General features: G+C 36.8%; 1 protein-coding gene across 1 annotated transcript; it reads left to right on the forward strand.

Moving 5' to 3' along the window:
- The first annotated feature begins 4,845 nt into the window (after positions 1 to 4,845).
- Positions 4,846 to 10,476, forward strand: LOC143547831 (DNA topoisomerase 6 subunit B-like). Its single transcript, XM_077039151.1, has 19 exons — positions 4,846 to 5,120; positions 5,206 to 5,258; positions 5,370 to 5,467; positions 5,550 to 5,655; positions 5,811 to 5,948; positions 6,055 to 6,106; positions 6,188 to 6,252; positions 6,519 to 6,625; positions 6,726 to 6,828; positions 6,944 to 7,029; positions 7,167 to 7,363; positions 8,179 to 8,294; positions 8,482 to 8,567; positions 8,651 to 8,723; positions 9,326 to 9,417; positions 9,519 to 9,657; positions 9,741 to 9,835; positions 9,920 to 10,100; positions 10,169 to 10,476. Exons 1-19 carry the CDS (start codon positions 5,009 to 5,011, stop codon positions 10,313 to 10,315), a joined length of 2,046 nt encoding a protein of 681 aa, XP_076895266.1. The 5' UTR covers positions 4,846 to 5,008; the 3' UTR covers positions 10,316 to 10,476.
- The last annotated feature ends 1,589 nt before the right edge of the window (positions 10,477 to 12,065 follow it).

Consider the following 12,065-nt stretch of genomic DNA (forward strand, 5'->3'; position numbering starts at 1 on the left):
GAAAAAAATAAAAATAATATTAAAATTTAGGATTAAAAGTACTACCATAAGACATGGTGTGGTGGTAAGGTAGGGATGATCATTCAAACCGGTTTCTGGAACCGGAACCGGTGGAACCGAACCGGAACCGAACCGGTTCCTACCCGTTTTTTGTAGGAACCGGACCCTATCTGATTCAACCCGATGATTCGTGACCGGTTCTTGCATTTCTGAGTGGGGGCGGGTAGGAACCGGTTCCTAACCGGTTCTAGCCGTTGGATCGAGTATAGCCGTTGGAAATCGTTTTTTTGGCCGTTTTTTGACCGTTGGGGTCAAAAATAGCCGTTTTTTTGGCTCCCCCAAGCACCCCACTACTAGTATAAATAGGTATTTGGTGTCATGGATTCATCACAACACTCAAAACGCAAACCCGAACGCAAAAAAATACAAAAAAAACGCTATTACAACGTTTTGAGTTCTCTAATCTCTTGTTTTCTCTTCTTCTATATTCATATTTAATGTTATGGCTGCCTCACAATCATCGGTTGGTCAAGGTTCCAACGCCGAACCAAGTTTCGTTCGTATTGTACCTCATAATCGTAATCAAGAGATTTGGTGCAATTGGGATTTGGTTGAATTGAGTGACCATTCATTGAAGGCTCGGTGCAAGTTTTGTGGGGTTTATTTAAACCCACTTTCGAATTCAAATTTGAAGAAACACATCGAAAAACCGTATTGCAAGGCGTTGAAAAAGAACGTCGATTCGCAACAAACGCAAATGGATAGTGAAGGCGGAATATTTACATACCAAATTGATCGAGTTCAAGATCGTATGGCGAAGTTTGTGATTCAAGAAGCTTTGCCGTTTAGCCACTTCGACAACCCTCGCTTAACCGCCATGATTCGAGATACGCTTCAACCACAATACACTCACGTAAGTCGTCATACTCTTAAACGTTATTGTTTAAAATTGTGGAAGAAGGCCAAAGAGGTACTAATTGCATATTTTGAAAATATAAATACGGGAATAAACTTAACTAGTGATGTTTGGTCGGCTCCACATGGTCTACCCGAATCTTATCTTTGTGTCACCGCTCATTGGGTAGACCCGTCATCGTGGGAAATGATGAAACGCACCATTGCTTTCAAACTCTTTGAGTATCCACATACGGGAGATAATTTGTTTGAAATTTTAGATTATGTTATAAAAACTTATAAACTAGAAAATAAAATATTTTCAATGGCATTTGATAACGCGTCGAATAATACATCGGCGGTTGATAAATTAAAATTAAAATATACGCCGATTTGCAATGGTGTATTTTTTCACTCAAGGTGTGTTGCACATATCATTAATTTAATCGTGCAAGACGGACTTGCTTCGGATGAGGTTACATCGGTTATAAACAATTTTAGACTAATGATACATGAAGTTTTTAAGAAAAGTAAGAAAAGACAAATGGATTATAGAAAATTTTGTAAAGATACGGGAAAAAAAGCTTTGGGAGCTAATTGGGATGTACCTCATCGATGGAATTCCACTTGCATAATGTTTCAAAGTGCTTTGGAACAAAGAGAAACTTTACAAATGTTTCATTATAGTCTTGCCGAGAATGATTTGGCAATCCCCTTTTCAAATGAGAAATGGGAAATTATCAATGACTTATCGACTTTTCTTGAAGTTTTTAAAACATCAACTACGAAACTATCGGGAACGTATTATCCGACAAGTCCCTTGGTTCTTTCGGAGTTATTTTTAATCGTTAACAATCTTAAAGAATTTGAAAATAAAAGTCCAATGTTTTCAAACATCATATTACCAATGAAGTTTAAATTAAAAAAAATACTTTCTTGAATTGCCACCGGTTTTTACTTGCGCCGCCGCTTTAAACCCAATGTTAAATGTTACGGGGGTTGAATGTGTGATAGACGAAATTTTTTCAGCCTTAGATATGCATGAAGTTGACCCGAACTTTTCAACAGAGGCAAAAAATGATTTTAACTTGAATTTTAAATTTATGTATGACTTTTATTTAAATAAATATGGGTCAAACATACACATGCCTATGCCGGGGGGGTCTTCATCAAGTTCAAGTGCTACTAGAGTACAAGATCCCATGATTAGCCTTATGAACACCGTTCGCAACGTAATGGCTAAAAAACAAAGGGGTAACACCCCTTCAAGCGAACTAGGAAGGTATAGTGCAAATGATTACTCTACCGGTTTATCCGAAGAGGAATATGGCACTTTTGAAGTTTTCGCTTGGTGGAAGGTAAAGGAAACCGAGTTTCCGATTCTTGCCACCATGACCCGTGATTTACTAACCGTCCAAGCTTCTACGGTAGCTTCGGAATCCGCTTTTTCTCTTAGTGGCAGGGTAATATCGGTGAGAAGAACAAGACTAAATTCGGAGTCGGTGGAGATGTGCATTTGCTTAAAGGATCACTTGGACTCAATCGATCGTATTCAACACTTAACCACTCTTGAAGATGAAACACCACTTGATGTTCGAGTGCACGACGAACAAGAAGGCATTTCTACAAGTAATTTCGAGGAAGAAGTCGCCGCTCAATAATTACGACGAACAAGAAGGCTTTTCTAGAAATAATATGTCACAACTTTATATTTATAAGTTTAATGTTTTGTTAGTTTGTTTTTGAAGATTTTAAAACATGTAACCTTTTTTTTTTGAACTTCTTAAAGTAAATAAAATGAATTTTATGTTAATTGTTTTGTTTATTTTTCATGCTATACAAATACGAATCGTAGTTTAGAATCCAAATCGCAAACGTAAAACGAAAAAAAAAAAATTTTTACACTGTAACCGGTTGGTTGGAACCGGTTACAGTGCAGGAACCGGGTTAGGAACCGATAAGAACCGGTTCCATAGGTTAGGGGTCCGAGGGTGGGAAAACCGGTTCGGTTCCCTAACCGGTTCGAGCCTGGAACCGGTTTCAAAGGAGGTTTTGAATATAGGAACCGGTTATGAACCGGTTCCGGTTCCTAGTCCCAAACCGTTTTAAACATCTCTATGGTAAGATAACCGGTTCCGGTTCCTAGTCCCAAACCGTTTTAAACATCTCTATGGTAAGGTACATTACCTCCATCCTAGAAGTTGAGATTTCCAACATTGAAAAAAATTGTTGTTAAAAAATATGCAAATTTTTTGTGTTGGTGAATATGTGTCAGGTGAATACGTGTCATATGCGAGTTCATATGCTACACATTTTTTGTGTAGATGTTGTGTTCAAGTTTGTGTAACAGTTTTGGGTTTGTGTTGAATTCAACCCATAAACTCCTAAGTACACCTCAGTTTTGTTGATGGGTTCTCTCACAAATACGAAGACGGCAGAGAAAATATATTTAAACCTTTTTGTCTTTATATTTGTGTGGACTTGTGTTTTTTATTTTATTTATTTTAAAAGATTTATTTCTCAAAAGTTGATGGAAAAGTTAACTTTCGATCCAATTCTCCATGTTTGAAATTCTAATGACAAGATTGGATGATAGGTAGAGACCAAGAGGAACCATATAAGGCATAATCCAAATTCAGAAAAAGGGGTAAACTGAGTCCACTATATATTGGGTCCTTTAAGATCATTGCACGAGTTATAGAAGTTCCTTGTCGTTTAAAATTCCCCAAAAAATTGTGCCAAATACACAATATTTTTCACATGTCCCGTCTACGTAAGGACTTGGCGGATGAATCCACTATCGTGCCAACAAAGATTAACAATACACTTAATTACGTGGAAATGCCTTTGGAAATTCTTGATAGAAGGTTGAATAAAACTTCATAATAAGAGTTTAGATCAAGTAGAGGCTCTTTCGAAGCATATTAAGGGATTTGATTCTGAATAAGAACAAAGAACAAAAATTGATCTCGATATCCAGATGTGTACAAAAAACCGGTTCCGGACCCGACCCAGCGGTTCCTACCCGAAACCGGACCCGAACCTACCCTACCTGTGGGTACGGGCCGGGCTTTGGGTTTCTCCCCGGAACCGCCGAACCGGTGGAATCGGTTCCACCAATATTCGGTCAAAACCAACCCGACCCGAAACTGAAAAAAAGCCCCTAAAACCGGATCAAATACCTGACCATACCCGGAACCGGTTTCTACCTGACCTGGTTTTGACTTTTGTTGACCATACCCGGAACATGTTCCTGAAGATACTTGGTTTGTGCACATCTATCGATATCTATTATTCTATCAAAGAGGTGCACATATCGGGGAAAAAAACCCTGGTTCGGGTATGGAACCGGGTTCAGGTATGATCGGGTATTGGAAAATCGGGTATTAGCAATACCTGGGTGGGGTTCGGGTTCAGGTATTGCCTCTAAAAACCATACCCTATGTATCGGGTTCGGGTCGGGTATAGAACCGGGTATTCTAAAACCGGGTATTTGAATACCCTATTTCCAAGTATTTAAAAAACATATTTTCGGGTATAGATTGAAATTTTTAGTTTTAGGGTTATTTTTCGGGTATAATCCAGTTATTTTTTGGTATTTGAAAAACCCGGTTTCAGGTATTGGAAAAACCCGGTTCCGGGTATGGAACTGGTTCAGGTTTTCGTGCATTACCGGGTACAAATCGGGTCCGGTTCGGATACGAGTTTTGGTACTAAAATGCATACCCTATCCGTATCCTACGGGTAGGGTCGGGTACGGGTTCGGGTATTAAAATACCGGGTATAAAAAAACCGGTTCCGGTTTTTCTTTTCGGGTCCGGTTATGAGTTTGGGTTTTTTTTGCGCACCAATCTTACCTAAGGGCCTTTCGGCTTTAGACATTGAGGTCCTGGGCTTTTTAGCCCAAAGATGAAGACAAGTTTTCCTTCCATGTGGCCCATGGGTTATAAACCGTTAAGCCCCATTCACAGTTCAGACTCCAGCGGTGGTCCGTTTTCCATTTTTATCAGTCACTGCACCATTAACCAGTCAGCACTGAACCCCTCACACACACACGAAACCACTTCCCGCCTCAACAAACCCCCAATAATTTTGACTTTGACTCACCGGAAAGATGGACGACGGAGACAGCAGCGAAGAAAGTCCGATACAAAATAATAAAAAAGGCAAATCCAAATCCAAATCCAAAACTCCAAGCAAACCTAAAGCAAGTGCTCTTAAACAGAGTCAGTATCTCTCTATTATATCTCTTACTCGTTCAACCTGTATATCCATTTTACTGTTAATTAAGTTCTAGGTCAATCATTTCAGAGTCTCCGGCTGAATTCTTTGCCGAGAACAAAAATATAGCTGGATTTGATAATGTGAGTTTCATAGCTTCATTAGGTTTAATTCAACTGATTTTTGTGTAATATTATTATTATCGAAATTGAGTTCGGATTGCTGTGTTTGTGTTTGTTTTGAATGAACGTTAGCCTGGGAAGTCGCTATACACTACTGTTAGAGAACTAGTTGAGAATGCACTTGATTCTGCGGAGTCTATTGCTGAGCTTCCGTTTGTCGAAGTAACTATGTAAGTGGCTAGGGTTTTGTAATCTGTAATGTATAAGTATATGATCATGGTTTTTATGTTTTATATTGTTTTGGTGTGACAGTGAGGAGATTAATAAAAACAAGTTTAATTCCATGATTGGTCTTATTGACCGTGAGCGAATTGATGAGGCGCTGTATGGTGATTTTGAGACTGACAAGGCTCGTGAGGTTTGTGTTTTTGTAGTTTAAGTTTTCAGGCAATGAATTGGCTGATGAATTTTGAAATTTGATCAATCCAAAATCATAAGCTGTCTCAATCTCATTTCATTTGACAATTTCACTTGTGTTGTGCTGTCTTTCTGTGTTTTATGTGCTACTTTTAGAAACGGCTTGCCAAAGAAGCTCGTTTTCAAGAAATTCAGGCAAAAAATGTGGCCCTTGGGAAGAAAGTAAAGGAACCGGCTGCTGCAAAGGCCATTAAGGGTCGAGGCGAGGCCTCATTTTACAGGGTGACTTGTAAGGTCTGCATATCTCTGCTCTGAATCTTTTATCAATTGATTTTAGGTTCATAATTTTTTGCTTGGTTCAGAATTTAGATGATGACCAATGGTTTGAAATGTTTTGTAGGATAATGGACGAGGAATGCCCCATGATGATATCCCAAATATGTTCGGACGAGGTTTGGTTATTTAGTTTCATGCTGATTGACATATTAAATACATTGTGCTTATGCATGATAACCCTCAACATGATTATGCAGTTTTATCTGGGACTAAGTATGGGCTGAAACAAACACGAGGAAAATTCGGACTTGGTGCAAAAATGGTCTGTACTACTTTCTATATTATCATATTTTATATTTAATATAAGTGTTTGTGTGTGTGTGTGTGTGTTAATATAGGCATATATTCCTTCTAGGCACTAGGCAGTAGATAACTCAGTTAGGATGTAGAAAGATAGATCATCTCACACTATTCTAAGTTCTAACCGTGTTCAGAGTATTTTCTGCAGCATACATTCTGTTTCTGTTTATAAAGAAAATACTATTGTGATGGAATTAGTAACTGCCGGATCATTGTTTGTTTTTTCAGGCATTAATTTGGTCAAAGATGAGTACTGGTCTGCCTATTGAGATATCCTCGTCAATGAAGGGTCAAAATTACACCTCATTTTGCAGGCTGGATATAGATATTCATCGGTATTGTTCTAGCCCATTAAATATTACTCATAAAAGACTAATCAGATCTTTCTAGTGCAAGAACTGGTGCTCTAATATTTTGTTCTTCTTTCATGATTAGAAACATTCCTCATGTTCATGTACACGAGAAGAGAGAGGACAAAGAACAATGGCATGGAGCTGAAATCCAAGTTGTAATTGAGGGAAACTGGACAACATATCGTGTATGTATCAATTTGTGTTTCTATTCAAGTTATAATGTTATTATGATGATGTATATGGTCTTCTGTATTTTTTCTTTCTCTCTTAACTAACACCTTTTATTTTTCATGTTTACAGTCGAAGATATTGCATTATATGCGTCAAATGGCTGTTATTACTCCGTATGCCCAATTCATGTTCCGATTTGTATCAGACACAGCAGAGTACTGCCCAGTTCCTTGCTATATCAATAAAAATACATGAAAAAGAAAACTTAACATTTTTGTCTTTTAATTTCGTTGTGTGGTAATGTGTTACTTATCATGCAAATTAATTCTGTTTTTACTTTGCACTTTTGAAGTAAAACTGTCAGCATAAGGTTTGCCAGAAGGACAGATGTAATGCCTGCAGTTCCTCTTGAAACGAAGTACCATCCATCGGCTGTGGATTTGCTTCTCATTAAACGTCTAATTGGTGAAACTACAAAGCAGAACCTTTTGCAGTTTCTTCAGCATGAATTTGTTAACATTGGCAAGTCACATGCTGAAAGATTGATTGGTACAAAATTCACTCTACACTTCTATAATAATATGCAACTATGCAGTTAGGCAGCGTATAAGCTATGTGGTAATCTGTTCATCTATAAACATGTTCACACTTCAGATATAATAATTTATGTTTATAAAAGAAAATTGCTATCTGACATAAAGATCTTTAATGGTTTAGTTTAGTTCTTTGGAGGATTTCTTTTATCTCCATGCATTTATATCACAGCTTAAATTTTAGCTTTGGGTTCTTCGCAAAATGTCACACAAACTGCAGTTATAAGTATCTGGCTTAAATTCCCTAGTTAATTCTCCACATATCTTTATAGCTCAAGCTTTACAATTGAAAAGCTACTCTTCTCAATCAAGCATAGCCATTAGCCAAAGCTTTTATTAAATCAATAGATTGCCACAACATAAGAATCTGAGTGTGAGCTTAATCTCATAAATGAGATCTAAGTAGCAGCCCATTCAACATTTCTGCTTGATTATTATTAAGAAAGGTCATTCAATGTTACCATGACCTTTAACTCAACTTGGTTTTAACTACTTCACTGGGACTTTTACATCTCAAGTAGCTTTATTGTACAAGTTAGTTGATTAAAATTCTCATAAGGGCAGATGGTTCTACAAATTGTTCATCCATCAAACTGGGTATTTGGGTTTAATGTCAACTACATGATAATGACTGTCCTTTTGTTTAACTTGCTAGTTGCATGACCTTGGGTTAATGCATGTCTTGGATATGCATATGCTAATTTTATGTTTTGATTTTAGTTTTAGCTGATATTGTTAATTCCATTTTTTTTCACTTTTATCACATTACAGGAGAAATGGGCCCCGATTTCACCCCCAAAACACTAGTCAAGTCACTGACTCCACAGCAAATTGTTCGCATCCATCAATTATTTCGTCAAGCCAAGTTTGATGATCCTAGTGGTGATGTAAGATGCTATTTGTTGTTTATTTTAGTTTCTTCCTTTGAAATTGAGCTAATGAACATAAAAAACTTATGCTAGCTTACTGTTATTATATTCTGACTGAATTTTTATTTATTATTATTAAATTTTTTTTGAACGCCTAATATTCTGACTGAATTTGGTATTCATAAATAACATTGCTCCTTTATAGTGCCTTAGTCCTGCAGGGGAGTACAACCTTCGCTTGGGTATTATAAAGGAACTTCACCCAGACATGGTGGCAACTTATACTGCAAGGTAATATGCATTCCTGATATTGTTTATAAAACGTTCAATTTCAATTAGAAATTGACACATCTGGGATTAATATCAACTTGTAGTGCTCAAGTATTTGAAGGACATCCATTTATTGTGGAAGCTGGAGTCAGTCTGGGAGGGAAGGATGTCAAGCAAGTAAGTTTATTATTTCTTTTCGCCTAAAGATCTCATTTGCAACTTTCAGTTTATGAGTGATTCTATAATCTGATTTTTATTTTACATCTTATTACTGACTTAACAACCTAGTCACATTCCATTACCGGTTGTAGCACCTGTGCAACTGGTAGCATGTCATTTCTTTTGCTGATTGCGTGATATACAAAAGTTGTTCGTATTTACTCATGTTAGTGTATACCATATATGTCACACTCACATGGCATCTGGTGTGACATTAATCAGTTTTCGAAATATAGTTTTATAAAAATGGTTCATTTTTTAAACTTGTAAATTGTATAAACAAAATGGATAATTTTTTCAGTCTTCTAAAATATTCTAATTTTAAAATATTTTCAAATAAAGGATTTTTTTTCATTTGTGGCATTTGATGTGGTGGCTAGCATGACATTAACTGGTGCCACGCCATCAGTTTACGGGTAAAATCAATCAAAACGAGGCTAGTTGCTAAAAGTTGAGAATCATGTAATGTTTGTTTCTATTTAATGCAGTTTGCCCTTTGTTTTATAACTAGAAGAATGAAACTTACCATTTCCTTGTTCTATGTTGGTATTAAATTTTAGGGCTTAAATATCTTTCGGTTCGCAAATCGAATCCCATTGCTGTTTGAGCAAGGTGCTGATGTTGTCACCAGAACTGCAATGAAGAGAATCAAGTAAGACTTTTATTCATTTCAATGCTTCTGCTTTCATGTGGATGGTTACATTATTCTCACCACATTTTAACAGCAACCATCTTGTTTCTTTTATTTTTCAGTTGGAATATTTACAAAATTAATCAGACGCAAGACAAAATTGGCGTTTTTGTAAGCATCGTAAGTACCAAAATCCCGTTCAAAGGGACTGGAAAGGAGTATATTGGAGATGACATAAGTGAGATTGCTTCTGCTGTGAAGGTATGCGCACTTCGATATTCGTTTTTAGTTTTCAATAAATGTAAAAGTTCTCCTTAGTTAACATAGCAACCTATGCTTTCCAGACTTCAATTAAACAGTGCTGCGCTCAACTAAAGTCAAAAATAGTGAAGAAAATTCAGGCGCGTGAGCAGCAAGAGCGGAAAAGAAATTTAAGCAAGTAAGCTCAGCACCTTTTAATCTTTTATGCCACACCACACTTATATAAATAATAATAATTTAACTGCTTTCTTTGTTGATTTAGGTACATTGATGATGCTACGAATGCCATCTATGGAATACTGAAAGAGTCATCACAATTGCATGTGAAAAAAAAGAAACTCATGGACATCAAGGATGAAGATTCAGAAATACTTCAGAAGGTTTCAAATCGTTTAATAACGAAAGAAATGCTGAGTGAAAAACTCGCTCAACATGTTGAGCAGGTTAGCGTTCTTTTGTTTTACACGCGATTGGATGAATTATGTTTATTTATGTTGTTTGTTGGTTACAGGTGGATTATGAGATGGCAATGGAGTATGCCACACAAAGTGGAGTGAGAGAAGAACCGAGAGAAAACATATACCTACAACCACTGGAACCTCAAAAGAACTTCATAGACTTTCATTCTCCGGTATTTGTTTTCAGGCTCATTCAGTAGGTGCTATGTGCCTTAATTTACGTCCATGCATGTCATGTTTACTATCTTGTATTTATATATTTGTATTATTTAGTGGAGTAGTGGTGATAGTTATTGAGCAGTGGGTCTAACTATTTAGTAGTTTTCATACTTTTCTGTTGAAAAATCAAGTATGTGTTCTATCTAAATTTCTAATATGGATTCTTTCTATTTTCTTTAGGCTATTTGATTAACGAACGCGGTTCGTAAATCGTAACAATAGGTAAATCATCAAATTAACTTATAAAACTACTATTAAATTATTGAATTTTTGCTATGTATCCTGAATTTATTTTGTTATTACATGTCTACAGATGTGCGCTTTTGTGTGTATATATGCGTGTGTTTGGTATCACTTTGGGTGTGGTTTAGTTGTTAATTTTAATTTAGTGATGTTATTATATCCGTAACGGATCAATATATAAAAAGCTAGTTAAATGTATAAGATCCACCGTAAGTTATCTTTTTTTTTTGAACGAACAACTAAGTAACGCCGGGTACTTCGTCGCGGCCCCCATTGGCTAAAGGTAGCCTGAGCCGGCCACTAGTCCGGACGGACGGAGCCCCTAGCGGTCCACCTATTGAGGGTTCATTGACAAAAAACCGCCGTAGGAATAGAGACCTTTCAATAGAGCGGAGGCGAACTGATCAACGAGAAAGAGGCGGATTCACCAGATAAAACCCGACCCCCACGCCCGCCAAATGGCACGGCAGCGAGGAGCCGGTAAAACCGGGTGAGATCAGGACTCGAACCCTAGCAAACCAGGGTCATCCCTCATATCTCCAATATAAATTGGTGATAATGGGGTTTGAACCCCCTACCTCTCACTTGTAAAGTGAGTACTCTACCATTGAGCCACATCCAATTTATATCAACCGAAAGTTATCTAATTTGTATTTTTCACACAATTTTCTAAATTAATTTTTTTTAGAAAAGTACTCTGTTTTTTAAATTTATTAATAGGTTGTGAAATGTGAAGTATCTATTGCTTATAATTTATAAAGCACCTCCATTCTACAAATAGCTTCTACTGTATTTTGGTTCTCCGTTCATGTCCTTTAAAAAAAGTTATCTTCATGTCCTTTTTTAAAAGAAAAAAAAAACTTTTAACTCTTCATCTTTATGGTTTCGTCTGGCAAATAAAATTTGTCTTGGGCGTTTTTGTGCACCCAAAAAGACTTAAAAAAAACCTCAACAAGATTGTTGGGTGTGGATTTTTATCCTCGGAATTGAGCTTAACTTAGAGATATTGACTCAAGCGGTTATTCTGAGGAAGGTGCGTTGACTAACTCAATTGTCCTATATTATCTAACTGTTTTGCAGATAAGAGCACGTGTTAAATATGTTTATAAGAACGTGGATTGCAACGGAATATAGCTTGGACTTCGTCAACTAACAACGTGGATACTAACGGCTCGTTGAAGAAGTAGTCTAGGGTTTCCGGAATAATCGGAATAAAAGTTGTAATTTTCTATTATAAATTGAGCTGATAATATTGATAGGAGACACACACTCTTTCACGACTTAGCTACTAGCAATCATTGTAACACTTAGCTTTCGATATTCAATCAGCTCCAACCCTTGTAACCACTTGTTTTCGATATTAATAAACTTGACCGTGATAGTTTTCACCGTCCGGGGGTTTTTTGTGCCGGCGATCATAATAATCAAGCGTTAATTCGACCAAAAGTTACGTTCATAATCCTTAACCGAAGCAAATTCGACTAAGGA

Source organism: Bidens hawaiensis, unplaced genomic scaffold (genome assembly GCF_021521415.1).
Source record: "Bidens hawaiensis isolate Kalapana, Puna unplaced genomic scaffold, B.hawaiensis_p1.1 tig00014836_1, whole genome shotgun sequence".
In the NCBI taxonomy this organism is placed as follows: domain Eukaryota; kingdom Viridiplantae; phylum Streptophyta; class Magnoliopsida; order Asterales; family Asteraceae; genus Bidens; species Bidens hawaiensis.

Bases quoted from the DNA above. Each gene is read 5' to 3' on its own strand.
- LOC143547831 (XM_077039151.1), top strand. From the start codon at position 5,009: ATGGACGACGGAGACAGCAGCGAAGAAAGTCCGATACAAAATAATAAA. The intron at 5,121-5,205 runs GTCAGTATCTCT...CAATCATTTCAG, and splicing joins AGCAAGTGCTCTTAAACAGA to AGTCTCCGGCTGAATTCTTT. The intron at 6,829-6,943 runs GTATGTATCAAT...TCATGTTTACAG, and splicing joins GAAACTGGACAACATATCGT to TCGAAGATATTGCATTATAT.